This window comes from Malaclemys terrapin, chromosome 7, assembly GCF_027887155.1.
Source record: "Malaclemys terrapin pileata isolate rMalTer1 chromosome 7, rMalTer1.hap1, whole genome shotgun sequence".
Classification (NCBI taxonomy): domain Eukaryota; kingdom Metazoa; phylum Chordata; order Testudines; family Emydidae; genus Malaclemys; species Malaclemys terrapin.
The window spans coordinates 106931176-106953016 of record NC_071511.1 but is presented as its reverse complement, the minus strand read 5'-3'; the positions used below and the strand labels follow the sequence as shown (position 1 = coordinate 106953016).

General features: G+C 40.4%; 1 protein-coding gene across 3 annotated transcripts in view; it reads right to left on the bottom strand.

The window, feature by feature from the left end:
* The window catches only part of CTBP2 (C-terminal binding protein 2), a 225327-nt gene that overhangs the window by 81510 nt on the left and 121976 nt on the right, over positions 1 to 21841 (bottom strand). For all 3 annotated transcript variants that reach the window (XM_054034398.1, XM_054034397.1, XM_054034399.1), the window contains one exon: positions 14139 to 14297. In XM_054034398.1, the coding sequence (XP_053890373.1) occupies positions 14139 to 14196 (58 nt within the window). In that variant the 5' untranslated portion in view covers positions 14197 to 14297. The remainder of the gene's footprint in view (positions 1 to 14138; positions 14298 to 21841) is intronic.

The following is a 21841-nucleotide window of genomic DNA, read 5'->3' as shown; positions in this document are numbered from 1 at the left end:
CTGATGCAAGAAACTCAAGAATATAAGACACTGGCTAGAAATTTCTTAGGTATCAGTAGAACACTTTACGAATATTGTAATTTGCTTTGGAAATTACGGTTTTTTGTTGCAGTTTCAAATTAGCTCCAAAAGGATTCTTTACATTATCATCATAATACTCAAATCCTTTCATCATCCCAGGAAAGAAAATTGCGGAGGTGTAATCTGGAATTTATAATTTTAAGACCCTAGAAGAGGTCACAGTAAAGGAAGGGAGGATCAAAGGATCTTAAACCTGGTATTACAAAGCAAAAAAAGGGAGTAGTAGACTTTTGTCTGTTATCTCCTGGTTTCCTTTAACTATATGTTTATGAGATGGAAAAACACTCAGACATCAGACAAAACTCAATTTTTGTATCTTGCAGCATTTCAATAGTCATATGGCTTAGGCTTTTTAAGCTGAAAGTAGGCAAAGGGATTTAGATGGAATCACACCAAAGAAAATTGTTATTTAGAAACATACAAAAATTTTCCATACAAGGTTACCATTTTTGGGAGAGATATTAAAATAATTCTCTAAAACACAGATCAACTGTCACATCCTGCAAATGCTCAAACAGTCGTTGTTTTTGCAAGAGTAGAGCAAATATTATATTTTGTTTACCAACCATCACCTACACTGCAATACTTCTGTTTAAAAAAATATTTAAATGGAAATGAATCTGTTTCTTTCTCTGCTACAGTAAAAATGTCGGCACTACAAATATGCAAATTTCAGGTCTGAATTACTAAAAGGAGTAATAGTCACCTTTTTAGGGAGTTCGGGGGGAGGAACAGCTTGTGCATTTTTATGGCTAATCCACAATAAATGTTTGATGCACTAGCCATCACATGATGAAGTATTGTGCTATTATGATAGCTAAGTCACTAATACAGTCTAATGCTTTACTTGCCTATCATACTAATACCTCTGGGCTATATTTCTGACCCAAATACTGACAGGATCTCTTAGTAATCCCTAAATTTCTTTATTGCAGTAAATAGTACAAAATCCTCTTCAAACATCCTCCCCCACAAAGAATTCAAGTCTTTAAAAATATTCTGGATATTTTATAGACATACAAAAAAAATGCCCCCACAAGATTATTTATGCATTTTTGGACAATATCTGATTAGCATCATATTGAATTAACTAACAGAATTAAGGCACACTGGAAAATTTCTTCCTGTGTGAGTCAAAATGGAAAGACAAGTTTGTAGCTGATGAATAACGGCGAACATCTTGGTCAACAAAAATATTTGATTACAACCTTTTTCTTAAAAGGGTAAAATATATTCCAAACTAGATATATTAAAATCCAAGTTGCTTGGTTGTTTTTAATACTGTTATTTTCTCTGTTACCAAAGTTCTGAAGCAGAAGAGAGCTAGGGAAAATTATATAATTTTATACAATAAAATAGTATTGATATTCTACAGTTCAAGAGCATCTTTCAGCCAGTGATTTAAAAGGAAATCATTAATGAATTAAGTCACAACACCAAGATTGGTGGTATTATCCTCAACACACAGCTGAAAAATAAGTCACAGAGACGTTAAGACCCATATTTTCTAGTGTTCATTAATTTTAGGTGCCTCATTTTCAGAGGTGCTGAGAAAGACAACTGCAGTTGAAATCAGTGGGGACCTTGGGCTGTTCAGTACCTCTTAAAATGCCCCCCAGACCCTAGGGTCTCAAGTTGGGAACCCAAAATATTAGATACCAAAATCTAGTTGCAAATGTGTAGAGATTTGCTCAAGTTCACACACAAACTGAAGAAGAACCCCAGAAGAAAACCTAGGTGCCATGACTCCCTGTCCCATGTCCTAGTCAGAAGACCATATTTCCCCATTACTGAAAGCGTCAGTCCAGGCTCTAAAAATTATCATCCAGCAACTGCATCTATTCTTCTCTTTAGATAAAGAAATGCTGTGAAAGTCAAAAGTGTGGTGGAGTGCTCAGTAACAATGTCTGTGTTCCTGCTTTGTAGGAGCCAGCAAACTAACATTTTAGGCCCTGATCCTGGCAACACTTCTGCATACGATTGAATTTAAACACATGAACAGTCCCATTGACTTCAATGGATCTCCACAAGTGCTTGAAGTTAAGCACGTGTGTGTGTGTACAGGATCAGGGCTTTAGTGAAAAGTCACCAACTTTTCCACAACACTAAGTTAAAGAAATTCTTGTGTCCTCACTAGAGAGTGTATTTCTATTATATTTACTTTAACAGCTGCTGAGTAGGAATTCCAGCAGCCTTTCAGTCTAAACTATCATCTCCCTGAAAACCCTCTGCTTAGCCCAACCATGTCTGCTCTGCCCTCTATCTACCTCCTCTGTTAAGGTGGACACAGAGTATTTGCTCAATGAACACAAATGAGAGCACAGATGTGACCGTGACAGCCAGCATGAAATATGATGGGGGGAAAAAAAACAAAAAAGTTAAATTCCCCACTGCACCAGGAAATGAGTAAGAAATATTTTAAATGAAATACAGGTAGAGGCAGAGAGTTCTTTTGTTTTTCTTTTTGCACTCTTAAAAACAGTTCCTAGTTCTGTAGCTATTTATAAAATAAGATCCCTGCAACAGTCACCAACAGAGGACTTTATGGAGCAACGTACTGATCCAACATAACTAATCTGATATAACAGAGTGCCTGGAAAAGAGCAATTCACAAATATTGACATTCCTAATGCAAGGGTGAGACTGAGGAATGTGTTTTACATGCAGCCCATTTTATTGTACCTTATCTTTGAATTTTACCGATATATTAGGAATATCGCAACATGGAACAAAAGCAAAATAATTACCATGATATGAAATGCTTTTGTCTTTGTGAACCCGTGAAAAAAATGCACAGAGTTTAAAACAATGGTTTTCAATTCAACAGTGACATAATCGGCATGTGTTCTGCTATGATACGGCAACTGCAAAAATAGACTTTTTTTTTTAATGTGATGGGTGACTGTCATCTAAAATCCCCTCATCTAAAATTGAAGGGGTGAAGATCAAATTTGTATAAGTCAATGGGGTCTGATAATGGTAAATGTCTAGCTGTACACAGCGCTAGAAAATTCAGTTTTGTATCTGGGAGAGAAGAAAGCCTGGATTATATTCTCTTACTTACTTTAGAAAACAGACTATTAAATCTGCAAATGCTAGAGAGTCTACTGTCGCCTCAATGTGTATGTAGAATTCCTATCAGTCATGGGCAGCAGGTGAGGCCCCTCTTTGTGGAGGCTAGCCCCTGGCTCCGCGCCTTCTCCCGTGCCCTCCCCATGGCCAGAGCCCCGAGACCCCCTTCCCTACCCTCTCCCCGCGGCTGGAGCCACAAGTCCCTCCCCCCCACAGTGCCCTCCCCCCCGGGCCACAAGAGACCCGGCCTGGCCGAAGCCCTGAGCACTCCCCACCTTGGCTGGAGAGCCCCGGGCTGGTCAAAGCTGCGTCATGCCTCCCTCCCCAGACCCAACCCGCGCAGGGGAAAAGCATCTGTTAAGACGCTTTTGATATGCCCCATGCAGGTTTGGGGAAACTGAGGTGGTGGTATTTGCCCCCTCAGCTGCTCCGGAACCTGCATGGGGCATAATAAAACAAAAACTTCACCACCGAACCCCACAACTGGGGGAGGGAGGGGTGGTCCAGTGGCCGTGGCAGTGCTGGGGGAGGCGGAGCCTCCCCATGCCTATTATACCCGCCACCCATGCTATCAGTGTAAGTGGAAAGCCCCTTGAAAAGGAATGTGCATAGTGGTTAGGGCAGGGATTACATATCAGGACTCCTGGGTTCTATTCCTGGCTCTGCCATTGACTCACTGTGACACCTTGGTTAACTTTACTTAACTTCTCTGATCTCAGATTACCCATTTATAAAGTGTGGTATCATAATACGTACCTACTTCACTCTGATGTTGTGAAGATATTAATTCATTAATGTTCTTAACATGTTTTGAGTTCCCTGGATAAGACGCAGAGTAAGAGTAATATTATAGCCCTCTGAATGTCTGCCCTTCTACTGAAAATGCATCATTGTGCATAATGATTGCTGAAGCTTAGGTAGCCCTTTATTGCTTCCTCTGTTTGCACCTCCTCAAGAGGCATTGATGAGGTGGAGTTAAACATTTTCTGGTATATAGTGGATACAAAAGGGGAAAAGGGAATGACATGCACTGTAAATACCACATAAAGAACATAGTTTAAATAAAAATCTAGAGGTGGGTGGGTGGGAGTGTGCGTGATAATCCCTAGGAAGTCATTGTATTTGCTGAAATTTGGCTTTGCAAAAAGCTCTCACACAGTGGCAACAAAGCACACAGCACAGATAGGCTTTATAGCAGCTTCTCTCTAAATTAGATAAGTACAAAGAGAAAATTAGCAGGATTGTACAGGAATCATTTTCAATAATCAAAGGAATAAGAACAGCATCTGAAAGCACTCAGCTCTTGGAGTTGTGCCACGTGCTTTTACGAATTTCCAAACCAAAAGTGTGGATGCTTAAGAAGTTCAACAAAACACTCCAAAGAAAACCCAAATACCAAGTTGGTGCATTACAACAAAAACTCTCAAGATTAGCTGAACACTAAGCAGTCGCAGCCTCATGTAACTCTAGATTCTGGTCACTTTAGAAGCAAAAAACAAAAGCTTATGTACATTTGCAACTCAACCTCCCTGAAATTGGGATATACATTTACTGAAAACTCTGGATCACATATTCCCATGGTTTGTGCACTGAAAACTGTAGGAACTCACTTTAAAAAAATCCTGCCTCTAAATGCTATACACAAGCTAAAACCTCCAACTTAGTTATGCTGCCATTCCAGTTTACTACACAAAAATGGCCCCATGCACATGAAAAGCATATTCCAAAAAAAAGAAAAAGGAATGTGTGGTCTGAACATATGTAGGAGAAACCAAAGCAAACCAAACCAAAGCACGTGCCAAAAAACAAAGGCAGTTACTGCAGAAAACTAGTTCTAAGTGACTAATGCCATTCTGAGCAACAATAATTTGCTAATAACCCAGAAAAACCCAGATATCTCTGTGGTACTATACAAAAATAGCAGTCGATTTCTAAAGCGTATCAGATCCACCTGCAATGGTGTGCATCTGCATTACCTGCATCTGTGGTTGAAAAGGGTTTGGAAGTGTTCTCTGCACATTATTTTTCTCATCCCATTATAGCAGACCCTGTATCTGCAGATCACTTTAAAAAAAAATCATACTATTTACTTTTTTTGTACTGTGGAACCCACGAAGACATGCAGCTAATAAATGTAAGTAATCCACAACTTTATTATTGTAATCCTTGATAGGGTTGCCAATTTTGGTTGGACATATTCCTAGAGGTTTTATCACATGACATAATCTTTAATTAAAGATTAATCTTTAATTCCTGGAGACTCCCGGGCAATCCTGGAGGTTGGCAACCCCAACCTTGACTTCTTGCCACCCAACTTCCTTCCTTTATTTTTGCCTGGTGTGATTATACCTTCAATTAGCCAATAAGTGCTCTGTGGCAGGCTGCGTACACAGGACACTAGAGATGCTGAACAAAGAAACAACAATCTCTCTAATGGGTGTTTCTAGACACTCTCACTGCACCTATTCCAACCTTCTATTATTTCATAGGGCTGAGTACCATGAAAAGCATTAATTTATGCTGCTCAGTTCTGTAGTAAATATTTGCGGATCATAGAAACTTCCAAAGCTTCTTATTGCAAATGGGAACCTATGGCTCCTGGCCACTCAACCTGGCTTTCAGGGTAAATACCTCTGCCAGAAGCCATAACAGCTGTATGTATATACTGAGCTGCTGTAGTGCAAAGACAGAGCAGCATTCTGACACGCAGGATCTTCTCACTATTCAAGAGGGGCTGACAAAAACTGGTTCTGAATATCCCTGTTGGGAATATTTGGAAGATTCCTAGAATACCGAACAGGACTACTATAGAGATCCTAAAATGCGAGATGGCTTTTCCTAAGATGTCAAGTATTTTACAGACATGACCATCAGCTAGGGAAGAGATTTAAACAGGCAATAGATTTTGCAAGAAGCAGCAATGCACCAGGGGAATAAAGCCCTTTGGTGACTGGGAGTCCCACCGGGAAAACCAGCATATATCGTTTTTTTGGAAGATAGCCCCACTTTGCCTGCACTTCATGCATACACAGAATAATTACTCCAGTATTGGGCTGCAGTAACTTCCTAGGAAGATGTTCAATGCAGTACTTCACGGAACTGGAAAAATCCACCTAAAGCTGCCTTTGAATAACAAGTTCTAGGATTAAAGCCTCCAAGTTTTATGCCAAGTTTAGAAAAGTGCAGCAGAGACCCATTATCTATGAAGCAGGTTTCGATTTAGCATGGGCTTGTAAGATCTGGCAAAGAATGAGGATTTACTGTTGAAGATAAAGATGGAATTCCGATTAACAGGAACTTGAGAATCTAGAATGCACTCAGAGACATGAAAACTAAAAACCTAGCTGTAAACACTACCTCGAAATCTTGAAATAAGATTTACAACCAGGCTTCAACCAAGCAAAATTTTTGCATTCAAATATTTAAAATATTGCTTACAAAATAATTAACAGAAAAAATATTGTGCAACTCTTGCACCAGCTAAGGGTTAACATTTTTTTTTTTTTTACTCCTACGCCAAAAATGCATATACTTTCAGGAACTACAAAAAAATTAATCAATCCGGATGCTGAATAGTAATCTGGCATGCATGGTTCATTGGGCATGTCCCTCAAATATTCACAAGGATCTAATCTGGGAATGGTCTTTAAAAATCCTTTGGAAATCACATCAAGCATCTTGTATCCAAAACTGGGTATTAGACCCTGAGGTCAAAATTCATCATGATATTAAAAGAATTTGGGAGTAGGATTTAAATATCATCTGTAATGAAAAGGCTTGGAATTATATCTGTCCCACAAACTAGAATCTTAAATGAATATGTTTTAGAATTCTGACCTCTGCCATGCATGCCTGGGCCGCCAAATAAATAAATAATAAATAATAATAATAATGAAGGACGTATTACTGGATTCCTGACCAGATTAAAAGGTGGAATCTCAGGAAACTTTTTTTTTTTTATGGTGATACTCAAGAGCTACAGGACACGTTTCCCAAGTTTTGGAACTCTTCACAGGTAAAAGAATATTAGGAGAAATATACTTTCAAATATAAATTATTTATTAATAGATGTTTTAGATCAGCGGGTCTCAAACTTCATTGCAGCATGGCCCCCTTCTGACAACAAAAATTACTACACGACACCAGGAGGGGGGACTGAAGGCCAAGCCCTGCTACCCTGGGAGGGGTGGTGGTAGAAGGGGGGAAGAGTGGGCAAAGCTGCCCCAGGGCTTCTGCCCTGGGTGGGGGGGCACGTAACCTTAGCCCCTCTGCTCAGGACTGAAGCCCTGGGGTTTCGGCCCCAGGCAGTGGGGCTCAGGCTTCAGTTTCAGCCCCGGGCAATGGGACTCTGGCTTTGGTTTCCGCCCTGGGCCCCAGCAAGTCTAACACCAGCCCTGGCAACTCCATTAAAATGGGGTTGCAACCCACTTTGGAGTCCCGACCCACAGTTTGAGAACCCGTGTTTTAGATTAATAGATTTTAACGTCAGAAGGTACCATCAGAGCATCGAGTCTGACCTTAAGGAAGATATCCATATTACAATATCCTTTTGCCTACTGGAAAACAGATACATGCTTCTTGGACGTCCAGAGGGAGCAACAGGAGTGTAATGTGACCAGATTCTCAAAATAAAACAACAGGACACATGTCACTTGGGGTCATGAAAGAGGAAGAAGGGGTGACATCTTAATACATGGGCAGGACCAGGCCAAACTGAGGGCAGAAGAGAGAGAGGAAGTTACACTGAGTCTCCATCACCCCATGCATGAGAATAATAAATCTACTGACTATTTGTTCTTCTCAGGGGAATAAACACTTTCAACAAATGAGGCTCCTTAAACTACATCTCATGACTATCATTGCACTTGTGGCTAAAGGTGCATTTGGTGATGGAGTGTCCACTTTTAGTTTCATTTTATCACTTCTCTGCTCTCCTCCTTCCCAGCAGAGACTAGAGAGAATGGCCTCCCAGGTCAGCAGCACCTCCTGCTGGAGAAGTGAAAGTGTGCTGCTGTACATAAACAGGACACTTTGGAGTCCTGTTTTAAAGACCATCAATCTTTGGGGGAGATCACTGGAAAAAAAAATACAACCAGGATATCTGGTCAATTAATAAAAGTGTTTCGAGGAATGTAATTGCCAAGGAGGAATTACTAAGACACTGGAAATACATCTCCATCTGCACTGCTGGAATGGACCTAGCCCTGTCAGAAGCTGCTTCTTGTGAGAAAACTGTCTTCCAAGCACTGGATGAAACCAATGTTTTCATGCTATATGGGATACTTCTTTAAACTTCTTGGAGTTAACTTTAACATAGGGGGCCAAATTCATCCATAGTATAACTCTACTGAAGTCAAATCGCTACACCAATGGAAATTTTGGTCTCGTGCACACATATATCGGGCAGGTTTTGGCATGTTAGCTACAGATAGATAGTTTTCTTTTTAAACTAAGAACAGGATATATTGGAGACTTAAAAAAAATTAATTAAATTAATACTGTTAACCTAGCGGTCTATACTGAAGTGTCAGTGGGAAACTAACAAGCAACCCCACTCAAGTGTAATGCAACAAGAGTTCATACTCAGTGCTAGAAATTACTGTTGTAGCACTTACATATATTACCTGTGTTCATGGGTACTGAAAAATATACTTGTAAAAGAAAGCTATATAATGTGTTTCCCTGCAACTTTACTCTAGTGTGACCAGATGTCCAACTGCTTTCAAAATACCAGGTACATTTTGTAGAGATGGGCTCAAGCCTGAAACTCTGAATCCAGATTCAAACTTCTCCAAAATTCAGGGTGATCACATTCAAGGTGTTAGTGATGAGTAAGGATATATATCATTCAGAGCGGCCATTGAGAATAGATCATTTTCAAGCACATATGCCTATGGCTGACATGAAGCTGAAAAATTAACATAGTACACCTCAGATGAGTCCACTTATTGATAGTTGATAGAATAGGTTGCTGACTACACTACAGGTTGCATATTCTGAAGTACAGAGGTGGAAAAATCATAGTTGCTATGTTATCTTATTAATATATAAACTGAATAAATGGAAAAATTATCAAAGCTGAAAATGAAGCCTATGGTATAGAAGTAGTTAACAATAATGGCTACCCAAAGGTGCTAATGACATGAGGCCATAACAGTTGTTACATGGAGTCTTGATTTTTAGACTGGGAGAAACGGAGTAACAACAAGGCTAAATTGCAGATTAGACAAATATAAAGCTACAACAGGTGTGGGTTAAGAAGTAAAGACAGAAGACAGAGATCTTTATTTTGAGTTATGGGCAGCTAACAAAAGCACCATAGGCAAAGTTGTTCTACTTTCAATAGCAGGCTGAGTTAGATAACCAATACAAAAAAAGCTGCACATGGAATTCATGTAAGTTGCACCAGTATTCCTATCTATACTCTTAGGGCTCAATTAATTTGTCTTACACTTTACCAAAGAAAACCAACAAGATTTTTTTGTTTGTTTTTTTAGTTATTTGTACAGCTTGTTTCATGTGTAACTCACATTCTAAATTTTGTCATGCAGTTTTCCCCCGTGCCACAACTTGGGTGATGTAACACAAGTAAGCAAAGGTGCATAAAATACACATAGAGGCTTGAACAAGAACCAACACCACCACATTCCTTAATGCTGTAAAAATGACTGCACATCTGTCTCATTTGGAACATGCACAATAGCTTATTCACAAGCCAAGAAATGTTCATTTATACCTATGGGGAAAGTTTGACTCAACATGGTGAGAGGACTTAGCTTGACCTACATTTATGAACCCACTGTGGTTGCCGTGAACTTTGTTCATCCACGTGAACTCCCTGCACAGGATTTATGTCAACTTTTTTTTGTTGTATCTGAAGACCCACAAACTTCATTGGACCCTACATACACTGATTGCAGGGATCCCCCAAGAATCTGGACACCCTGTTAATGTCCACGATGCCTTTTCACCACACAGATATTTCACAGCACTACTGGAATCTACGTTCCTCATTATGGATACCAACAACACAAGGAGTAATAAGCTTCAAGGAAAGGCCTTTGTGAAAAATGTGAGTGAGTTAGAAAGTAATGTAATGTATAGACCAGTGAACTTCAGATGGTTATACTGGAACAGGTCAGCAAATCAGGAGGAACCAATCATTAAGCAAAATGTTAAGGGGAGTTTGCCAGAATCTCAGTTGGTGTAAATCAACATAGACTAAGTTTAACAGCTGAGAATCTGCAAAACTTTTTATTTGCCTCCATTAATTTCTCTCTCTTTCCCAGAGGAGAAACTTGGTAAGCTACTTCCTAAAAAATCTGATGGTTTTATGTCTTTTGAGAGGCAAAAACAAAAACAAATATAGTTTTATAGGGGAGGGAGAAAAAAACCTCTCTACAATGAATTATACTCAAGAAACAAAGCCAACTCAAATCTATTAATAGACTACTTCCCTATTTATTCTAAATGAGTAATTTTTACCCAGTATTGGCAAATGTATCCATACTTGATATAATCTCTAATGCATTGTTTCTCTTTGAATGACCATTTGTGATAAAAATTTCCTGACATAAACAGGAATTTATTTCTTAACAGTAAACAAACAAAAACATCTATTTAGTTGACCTACGGGCTGTTTATTAGTCCTAATGCAGATTTGAATCATTAAATGCCTTATGTTGTGAGCTCCTCAGAGCAGAAGTTGTCCTTAATGAGGTCTTGCTATCACACAATGGACACTACTGTAAACAAACAAAAAGCTTCCTGACCCAGGAGCAAGAGAATTTCCCCTTTTTTCATTCAGGAATTTTAACTTGTATTTTCTTGCTCCAGCATGGAAGTCCTAGTGTTGCTTTTCACATGAATGGCAACCAAATCCATCAGGGCAGGTAAGACTAAAGTAGAGAGAACCACTTTCTGCACTGCTTGTAACTCTAGGAAGTTGTTCCGATGAGCTTCCACGTTTTCTCTGACCAGAATGGATTTTTTCAAGAGGGCTAGATTGACAAAGTGACCGATAGAGGTGGTGATGGTGGTGGTGCCAGTGGCAACTTCCCTATAACCTTTAGCCCAGTGGTTAGATCACTTATCTAGGATGTGGGAAACCCAGGTGGAGAAGAGATTTGAATACTGGTCTCCCACATCTGAGGAGCATGCTCAAACTACTGAGCTATGGGATATTCTGGTGTTAGTCTCTCTAAATGTCTCCTGTGGAAGCTGCCCCACTTCCTTTATTTGTCTGCTATTGTAGCCTCCCCTACACCAATAATGCCATATAATATTCAAAGACACCAAGATAAAACCAGGCAAAGTAAGATGCCTGCTTTTTCAATTTATGCTTTCATAGCAGCTGGAATGGCCAGTGGTCAGGGATTTATTACCCCCCAGTCCAACCTGACCACAATAAGATCTTTCAACAAAAAAAATAGCCTTCAGCAAAGCCAATGTGGTGTATGATAATCCTACAACCCTACGGGCTAGTCTCCACAGATTGACTGAGTTGGGCAGGGAGTGTGAAAAGTTCACTCCCCTGAGAGATGCAGTTAAGCCAACCTAACCCCTGGTGTAGACGGGACTACTTCTGTTGACCTAGCTACCGCCTCTCGGGGAGGTGGATTAACTACAGCCGCTGAAGAAGTCCTCTGGTCACTGTAGTGCATGTCTACACTGAGGCACTACCGCGGCACAGCTGCAGCTATGCTGCCATAATGTTTTAAGTGTAGATCTAGCCTAAGACTCTGGAAAATTATTTTTCAGGATTATTTCTACAATGGTAATTACAGTCAATCCTAACCTGTTACCTATAAACATTTTGGGAGTCACACACAACTTAATTCAAATCACAAATGAAGTTAGTGAATGGCAAATGTGCTTTTTTCAAAAGTTATTTTACAGATTAAAAAAAAGATTTTAGCCAAGAAAGAACAAAAAGCTCAAATCAGTTGTTCCGAGGAAAATAATCTAAACTTCAATCACATCTAATGTTCTGTTAGCAGGTTTGTCCTATGATCCTTTTGAGTTTCTTGTTCACTCAGCAACCAGATCTGATAGTAAACATCAAACTGGAAAGGCTGCTTTTGAAAATCCCAACTCTGCCAATATAAGTCTTTTAAGTCAGGTTCAAAGTCATTTTTCTAAGATAAGATAGAACACTACACCTGAGTGTTTATGGCATTCAAATGGATAGATATGTAACTCTTTGCTGCCATATATTCTGGCCACTGTCAACACCTTCCTTCCTCCCCCCCCCCGCCCCCACCCCAGCTCCCTGTATTACAAAGGCAATACGCTCTGGGGCAGAGTTAAGGCAGATTAACCCAGTTTTGATTGGGTTAATTAAACTGACAGGTGGAATGGCGTTTACATTTTTCTATATTACATGATTAAATGAAGAACTCATTTTTCAATTTCGTGCTCTCTGCATTGAGCTTGAAATGCAGCCCTATCTGATGAATAATACCGCTTCCTGAGAGATATCAGTATCAACGTGTGTTTCATGTACGGGTTGTATATCCAAGGAGATCACTAGGATCACCCCACTCAATTAATGGTTAAATAATTCATGGCAAGCTTAAAATGATAGCAAAGGAGTTGTATTTAATTACTGCTGTATCAAGAAAAACACAGTCCATAACCATTAGAGCAAAACATGTAGGAACTCAGTTTTGCCTTCAGTTGTGCAACCTGAGGGGTCTTATATGTTCTGCTGAAAATTGTTATAAAATGTGTTTCTTGGCATCATAAAACTTCAGTGGGAGTTGTGTGCCCACATCCAAGAGCACATTTTTACCTGGGAGCATTTAACATAATACTTTGAAGTGTGCCCCTACAAGCCATTGTCCATAAAAGTTGAAACCATCTACCCGGACAGATTCTCCCTTTAAACATAGGTAATCACTCAGCTGACAAGATTTAAGCTACAGCTGCTTAAATGACACTTTGTTCCTTTTTTGCTACAGCTTGTAAAATGTTTATGAGATGGCCGCCAGCTCTCATCAGAGAAGTATCAGCGAGCACATTGGAAAGTCTAAGGTTATCTGGCATCACTTGACTTTTCTTCTAAGTAAATAAAAGTAGCTTACGCCATCTGAAGCTGCAGCAGAGATACATTAACTACTGGCTGTCATTCTGTTGTGACACTGAACAAAATGCAGCAAAGTAAAGGAAAAACCTACCTGGGCTAATGCACCCAAACACATGCTATGAATACAGAATGGATCTACAAACAAATTTGTCTTGGCATCACACATTTGCTAATGAAGGAAAAACTGTTTGTCTAATATTCTGTCCGATACATTCAGTCACATTTCAACAACAAATACAGTTAACACATATAGAAAATGTCAACGTTGCTGAAGAGCTGAATTTATTGTAGCCTGAGGAATGTAGGAGTAAGTGTGTCTCCAGAAAATCTCGGTTGTTTAAATTGCCATTTAAACCATAAACCGGTTTCAGAGTGCCTATCATAACTGACATTGCTCAAAATGCGTTCAAAATGCTAAGCTAGATAGCGTGGCATTGCCATGAGTGTGTGGACAAGAGAGGTAGCTGTTTTGCATCCAGTAATCTCTCTCACATAGTCTGGGGCACCAGCACTGGTGTGACTTAGTGAGGGAACGCTGGGAAGAGCTACCCCCTACTCATTTCCATTTGGGATTTAGATCATTAACTTCCACATGGGCTCACAGGACAGCACTTTTAACAAAGCAGTCACTGTAAAGCAATGTAAATACAAAGGAGAGCCAACCTCTTGATATGGCAACATCTAGACTACAGATAAGAGTGCCATTCCACTATAAATTACTAAGCAATGCAAAAGAGATGACCAGTAAACCAAAGTCTTATCATTTGCAGGTCACTTTCAAAACAGGAACAGGTGTTTCACTTACAAACACCAATGCTAACCATAGTTCAGCAATTCTACTTTCTTTTGAAGAATCTATGCGATTTCATTAGAAATATTGGATTATGCTCAGTCTTACCTTCACAAATTCTGTCCAATCGCTGTCGTTTGACTTTGTGTTTATCCACAAGTGCCATTCTTTACTGTATTTTGTAACTTTCTGATTCAAAAAGCAAAGCAGTCCTCCAAAACTCAGGAAAATTCACAGGAGTCTGAGTGCATAACGGCACTATAAACCCTGAAACAAGGAAAAAGAATCCTTACGTTTAGGACCCTTGGTGCAAAGGATGACAACAGTCTATGCTTGACATTACTGTGGACTTTCTGAAATGAAAGTTACAAACTGAATACTTTCTACCCATGTTCTCAAGTAGCAACAATGTACAAGAGCATGGCAGTACTTGTTAAAATGTTATATGTAAGCTTTCTGTGTTTTATTTCAGCCTCAGAAACCCAAACTGTATTCATAGGCTCTGAAAGATTAGAGACAGAGCAAAAGAAAAGTTACTTTTCCTCTTCTGATATCTCCTTTGAACACATGCACTTTGGATATCAAGTCTTATTCAATTCATTTACAGTAAAATAGTTGTCACTGGAACTAAAATTTGGACTCCTGAAACTTCTAGCTCTTTATCTCTACAGAGAGGGATATGTTACCCACAATTCTTTACACACAGCCCAACCATAATTGTAGTTTGTTCTCTCAGTTGTACTCAAAAGGCCAGTGTTACACATTTGATGCTGGATGTCACATTTACAACACACACACCCTTTAAAGGCTACCACATATCAGTGTCTCATTAAATAAAGCAATCTAGTAATTGGCAGATATGGCTAATTTATAAGAAGTGTTCTATAAAGGGACAAGGTCCCAAGTCTTTTCCAAAGGAATTACCAAAATCAGGCAAATAGAGACACTTGCATATTACTCATCTCTTTTTATTTATTTATTTTTAAATAGAGGACAAGTTTTGTTTAGTTCTTGAATATGCATATCTGAGCAGTCTGCACTCAGAATAGAGACTAGAAGTGCCATTCCGGCACTTTAATGCAACAGTCCTATCATAAACCTTGGACATGAGTTTGCTTTTCAGAGCAAGCACCACCTAATTGTTAAATGAATTGGGAAATAAGTGAAAAGAGCTCATGCTGACATCTGATTTCCAGTAAGTGTCTACCACAGGCATTACAATTTTACTAAGTAAAGCTATACTCCCAGTAATTCAGTGTTAACCCATCTTGCCTCGGGTGCTAGGGGGAAGGTATATGAACATGAGCTTGATTTTGATATAGTATCCTTGACTTGTGTTATGCCGACCTACTTGGTCTTCCAGTCATCAGAGCAAGCTGGTGAGGTTCTACTGTTCAAGTTTTTAGGTGAGGAAGAGGTTTTTGTTAGGGAAGGAACTGATGTTCAAAGCCAACATCTTTCATTCAAGGTCATCTTTGGTAGGTGAAATGAAGGTGGAGAGAGGGTGGGGGGAACTGCCTTTGTACATACACACAATGATGGAAGCACTAACAAGTTCTTGGTTTAGATACCATTAAGATCCACCTGTCACACACTATATCACGAGCTACTTTAAAGATACAAATTTAATCAAAAGATTCTATGTACTTGAAGGAGTCTGGCTCAAGAGACAAAGGCCTTGGCTACACTCGCGGATTCACAGCGCTGCCGCGAGTGTAGTCGCACCGCCAGCGCTGCGAGAGCTCTCTCGCACCGCTGCAAGTACTCCACCTCTCCGAGGGGAATAGCTTGCAGTGCTGCGAGCGAGCGTGCAGTGCTGCGAGCGCTGATTACACTGGCGCTTTACAGCGCTGCACTCGCTGCGCTCAGGGGGGGTGTTTTTTCACACCCCTGAGCGCAGCAAGTGCAGCGCTGTGAATTGCCAGTGTAGCCAAGGCCAAAGATGCATGGCCACTTAGACAACACCCACAAAGACAGGCAAGTGGGTGTAGCCCATCTGATCACAGTAGCTCACAACAGCACACTAGTGTAGGCATTGGAGATATCTTCTGGAACAGCCACTTTAGGTTTCCCTGGATTCTTAGTGAGTTTAACAAACCTCCCTACTTTGTTGCTGCAGGGACACATGAGCTATATCAAACAAGGAGTTGCAGGGCACTTCACTGAAACTCAGAGGAAAGGCAATGAGTAGTAGAGGGTAGCAAAGCTGCACATTGATTTAATGCCACATACTGGTAGCAAAAGGCTACTACAGCGAGGAACTCTTTCCCAAAGACAGGTTTCAGAGTAGCAGCCATGTTAGTCTGTATCCACAAAAAACCAGGAGTATTTGTGGCACCTTAGAGACTAACACATTTATTTGAGCATAAGCTTTCGTGGGCTACAGCCCACTTCTTCGGATGCATAGAATGGAACATATAGTGAGGAGATACATATACAGAGAACATGAAAAGGTGGGAGTTGTCCTACCAACTCTAAGAGGCTAATTAATGAAGAGAAAAAATGTTTGTAGTGATAAACAAGATAGCCCATTACAGACAGTTTGACAAGAGGTGTGAGAATACTCAACATGGGGAAATAGATTCAATGTGTGTAATGGCTCAGCCATTCCCAGCCTAAATTGATGGTGTCTAATTTGCATATTAATTCAACTTCAGCAGTTTCTCCTTGGAGTCTGTTTTTTGAAGCTTTTCTGTTGCAAAATTGCCATCTTTAAGTCTGTTACTGAGTGGCCAAAGAGGCTGAAGTGTTCTCCTACTGGTTTTTGAATGTTATGATTCCTGATGTCAGATTTGTGTCCATTTATTCTTTTGCGTAGAGACTGTCTGGTTTGGCCAATGTACATGGCAGAGGGGCATTGCTGGCAGATGATGGCATATATCACATTGGTAGATGTGCAGGTGAACAAGCCCCTGATGGCATGGCTGATGTGATTAGGTCCTATGATGATGTCACTTGAATAGATATGTGGACAGAATTGGCATCAGGCTTTGTTGCAAGGATAGGTTCCTGGATTAGTGTTTTTGTTCTGTGGTGTGTGGTTGCTGGTGAGTATTTGCTTCAGGTTGGGGGGCTCTCTGTAAGCGAGGACAGGTCTGTCTCCCAAGATCTATGAGAGTGTGGGATCATCTTTCAGGATAGGTTGTAGATCTTTGATGATGCGCTGGAGAGGTTTTAGTTGGGAGCTGAAGGTGACGGCTAGTGGCGTTCTGTTATTTTCTTTGTTGGGCCTGTCTTGTAGTAGGTGACTTCTGGGTACTCTTCTGGCTCTGTCAATCTGTTTTTTCACTTCAACAGGTGGGTATTGTAGTTTTAAGAATGCTTGATAGAGATCTTGTAGGTGCTTGTCTCTGTCTGAGGGATTGGAGCAAATGCGGTTGTATCTTAGAGCTTGGCTGTAGACAATGGATTGTGTGGTGTGTCCTGGAGGCATGTAGGTAAGTAGAGCGGTCAGTAGGTTTCTGGTATAGGGTGGTATTTCATCTGATGAAGTGGGCTGTATCCCACGAAAGCTTATGCTCAAATAAATTTGTTAGTCTCTAAGGTGCCACAAGTACTCCTGTTCTTTTTCCCAAAGAGTAATCAGTATGGAGCTGCCAAATTTCAGCTTTTTGGGGGGCACAATTAAAGAAAAGCACCATAAAGGGTTAAAACAGTCAAACAAAAAAAAATGTAGAGAATCTCAAATTGTGCACCGTTCATTCAAGGTTACCACAATACAACAGAGGAAGGGAATTATTGTCAACTAATAAGTACTACGGAAAGCCCTCTATTCCATTGTCGGTATTGTTGCACACTGTGGATGTGAAATACATAAGTTTAACAACACAATACATAAAATTATAAGTAATGGTGTCTTATGATACAAAGTGACAAGGACCATGGTAAACATAGGGTCTGGGAATTAGAAAACATAGGGGTGATGTCAAGCAGCTGACAACCTTGGGCAATATACGTAACCTCTCTATGCATCTGTTTCCCCTTCTGTGAAAAAGGGATAACAATACTTACCCACCTTTGCAAAGCCCTGTGTTATCTTCATATAAATGGCATCAATTGCAAAGTATTGTTATAAATCTTGTATATTACCCCTTCATCTCCAACAACTAAGCTTGTGCAACATCTCCCCCTCTTCCCAAAAAAAGGTCTCCCCCCCAAAAAAGGTCAATGCAAGAACAATCTCCCAGAAAACACAGGTTATTAATAGTTAACGAATGCAGTAAGCTAGGGTGAAAATGAGGGAGCGGGGTAAAGGCTCTAACAAATCTGCTGCATACCAAGATGACAATTTCATGGAGATTATTGTTATTATTATAAATGGTTATCAATTATGCATCACATTGATAGTTAATTTATAAAAAGAAAAGGGTTGTGTTGGTACAACTGAATTCTGACTGATGGAAAATAGGCGATTTCCTGGTAGTTAATGGCCAATTTCCCAGCACTATGACTGCAGCATAATCTCAGAGATTTATAGCAATAATTAATTGATTTTTTTTTAAATGTAAGGGATGCTACAGAACATGATTCCCACTCACATTAATAATTAATGAAACATTCTAAAGTACCAAAACTTCCATTCCAGACACAGAAGCTTCCTAAAGTCAAGAGCTTGTTATATTAAAAAAAATCAACTGAATGTTAATGTAGATAAAGCCATACAAAGAGATAGCATTTCCATTATCAGGAGTTAAAAAGATATACACGTCTTTTAACTTAATTAATACCCACCCCACTCCCAGGGAGATTTGGTAGGGCAGCAGGTCCAAGTAGAAAGTCTGTTTGGAGTTGGGCTCTTGCTGCACTGGGAGGCAGGCAGGAGAGGGTCACTTGTGGATCCCATGAGAGTAATGTATTGTGAGCTAGATCACGTGGGATGGATGCTATTGTCCAAAAAGAGTGACTTCAGATTTTAAGGATCTCATTGCTCTCTTATAACCCTTTCCCAAAAATTGCCCCCCAGAGCCTTCCCCCCCACTCTCAGATCAGCAGCATTTTCTCTCGTGTTGCAAGAATGAAGCACAATGGTTCCTTTGCACCCCTTGTGTTCTTCTTTAAGAGAAGATCTCCCAAGCAATATCGCAAGACTGCACCATACGGGGTGGGTAAAATAACAGTTCAGATCCCACGTTCACACAGCACTACTGTTACACAATCTACCAGACCCGTCATTCTCTCATCTCCTTTTTCCGCCAAACTTCCACAGATGGCAACATCATGCCCCTGCTGGCTGCACAGCACCCCATCTGGACCATCCTGAGGAACAGGTTTAGTGCTGATTTTATAATTTATGTTTTTATATTTCTGTTGAATCAAGTTTATTTAATCTGTCAAGACGCCTAATGAATTGCGGGTTATTTATGAGATCCCAATTAACATATAGTTTCTTCTTTGTAGTGACAGTGTCATGGAGCTAAACACTTTCACCAAGGTTGTATTTATGTTTCTTCTGATAAAGTCTATAGTGTTACCAGTGCAATCAAAACAGGCCCTGGGGCTTCCTTTACTCTCATTACCAAGGCTCCACTTTTACATGCTGTATATTAAAACAAATCCTGACAATAAAAGTTCTCATTCACAATGGCTTCACTCTTCATAGGGTCAAAATCTCCATTTATAAGTCTTTGCTCTTTTCAGCAGCACTGCACGTGGCAATTATATTTCCAGATTATAAACTGCGTAGAAACACGTGTGTCTGAACATATGAAGAAAACTTTGTTACCTGTATGTTAAGATTGCCAGTTAGAATCTAAAGTTATATATTTGTATATCGAGGAAATTTGCATCATGTACATGCCAAATACAAGTTACAAGCCCTCACAAATCACTATACACCCACTAAATACTGTATATACTGGATCATAAGCCCGTTCGTTTATAAGCCGACCCCCCCGAGATGGATAAGTAAAAATGGAAATTTTTTATAACCCATTCATAAGCCAACCCTATAATTCAGGGGTCAGCAAACTTTGGCTCCCGGGCCATGAGGATAAGCCGCTGGCAGGCCGAGATGGTTTGTTTACCTCGAGCATCCGCAGGCACGGAGATAAACCTAAGTAAGTAAAGTGTCCTGGCGCGCCAGCTGCTAGCCCTGACGGGCCGGGACAGCAATTGGTGGGGAAATTTTTGGGGGTGGAGAAGCTGGGAGTCAGGGGAGTAACCCCTGTGACCACTCCCCACTGGGACCCCCATATTCTCCCCATCCCATCCCTTCCCACCTTATCTGGGGAGGGCCAGGGGAGGATGTCTCTGACCTGGCTGGAGCTACTCCGGCAGGCTGGGCAGCGCGGCTGCAGCATGTTCCAGCGGGCTGGGCCGGGTGGCACAGCCGCAGCCTGCTCTGGGGGGCGGGGCTGAGCGACACGGCTGCAGCCTGCCAGCCCCGGAGCTGCAGCTGCTTCAGAGGCTGGAGGGAGAGCAGCGTGGCCAGAAGCAGAAAGACACTGGCCCCACCTCTTCCCTTCTGTCTCTGCTGGCTGTGCTGCCTCTCCTTGCTCCCTCTGTTGGGGGGAGGGGCTGTGTCTCACTTCTCCCTCTCTATACCCGTTCATAAGCCGACGCCCTTCTCTGGTGCGACCCTTTTTTACTAAAAAAATTTGGCTTATGAACAAGTATATAGGGTACAGTCCACCTACCCAAACAAAGATTATCTTCCATGTCTTCGGCCCATTATCAATCAAAGGCACATCTACATCTTGCTTTCCCCACCCCCCATCATATTCAAACCAGAGTCTCCACCCTCTTCCATCCTTGCTTCCCACTGTAGCCAGAAGAGGACATATATCACATGGTTTAATCTCCATATATAGTCTAGAAACGACACAAATTCACTCATTCACTATTAGAGCTGTATGGAGAATGCAAATTCCATTTTGTGGAGGATACTGGGATTTCAAAATTTGGTTTCATTCTGATTAGGAACCCCAAAATTTCAAAGTTCTGCAAAAGAAAATCCCCATCCCAATTTGTTTCAAGTCAATAAAAATATTTAATTCTCAGAAAAATGTTTTTCCTTTTTAAAATGTTACATTTGAAATTTTAAAAATTTCAAAATGAAAGGTCATTTTGAAAGGAAAAATTTAAGTGTTTCATTCCAAGAGTATCAAAATGGGGAGTTCCTACCTAGAACTTTTTCCCTCCAAAACAAAATTTTGGTGAAATCAACATGATTTCGCAAAGTGTTTCAATTTTGACTAAACTGCATTTTCTGACAGAAAGTGGCACCATCAAAGCTTCTCTGACCAGCTCAATTGACGCTATCCTTCCCTGGAAAGCTTTCTGCAAAGGAAAATAATGATAAATAATAATCACCCCCACCACAGGCATCTAGCATAGCTTAATGTAATTTCCATGAATGGGGCCCTTCCTAATAATTTTAACCAGTCCATTTGTGTTTGGCAGGTGTTTGTGAGGATACCAAGCAGCAATAAGAACACAACTTAAGAGACTATTAAAAATATGACAAGAGCACCCAGAGTGGGATTTGGCAGGCATGAGTAAGCTGGAGAAAACCAGATGTGAAAGGCACAGAAAAAAGCAGGTCACTTCACAACCTTTACATGAAACTGTAATTAAGAAAAGGTTTTTCCATTTTTGGAGTGCAGGACACAGCTAGTTGAGCACAAAACTTCTATTTACTCTGAATGATTTCTACGTCTAATGCAATCTCAAAATAATCACAAGGTTACACGTTACAAAAAATAAAATAATTGTAAGCGGGCAAGACTTAAAACTATCAGGGAGAGCAGTTAAAACATAAACAAATCTTGCCATACAATTAAATTTTAAAGCACGAGAAAGAGGAAGACATA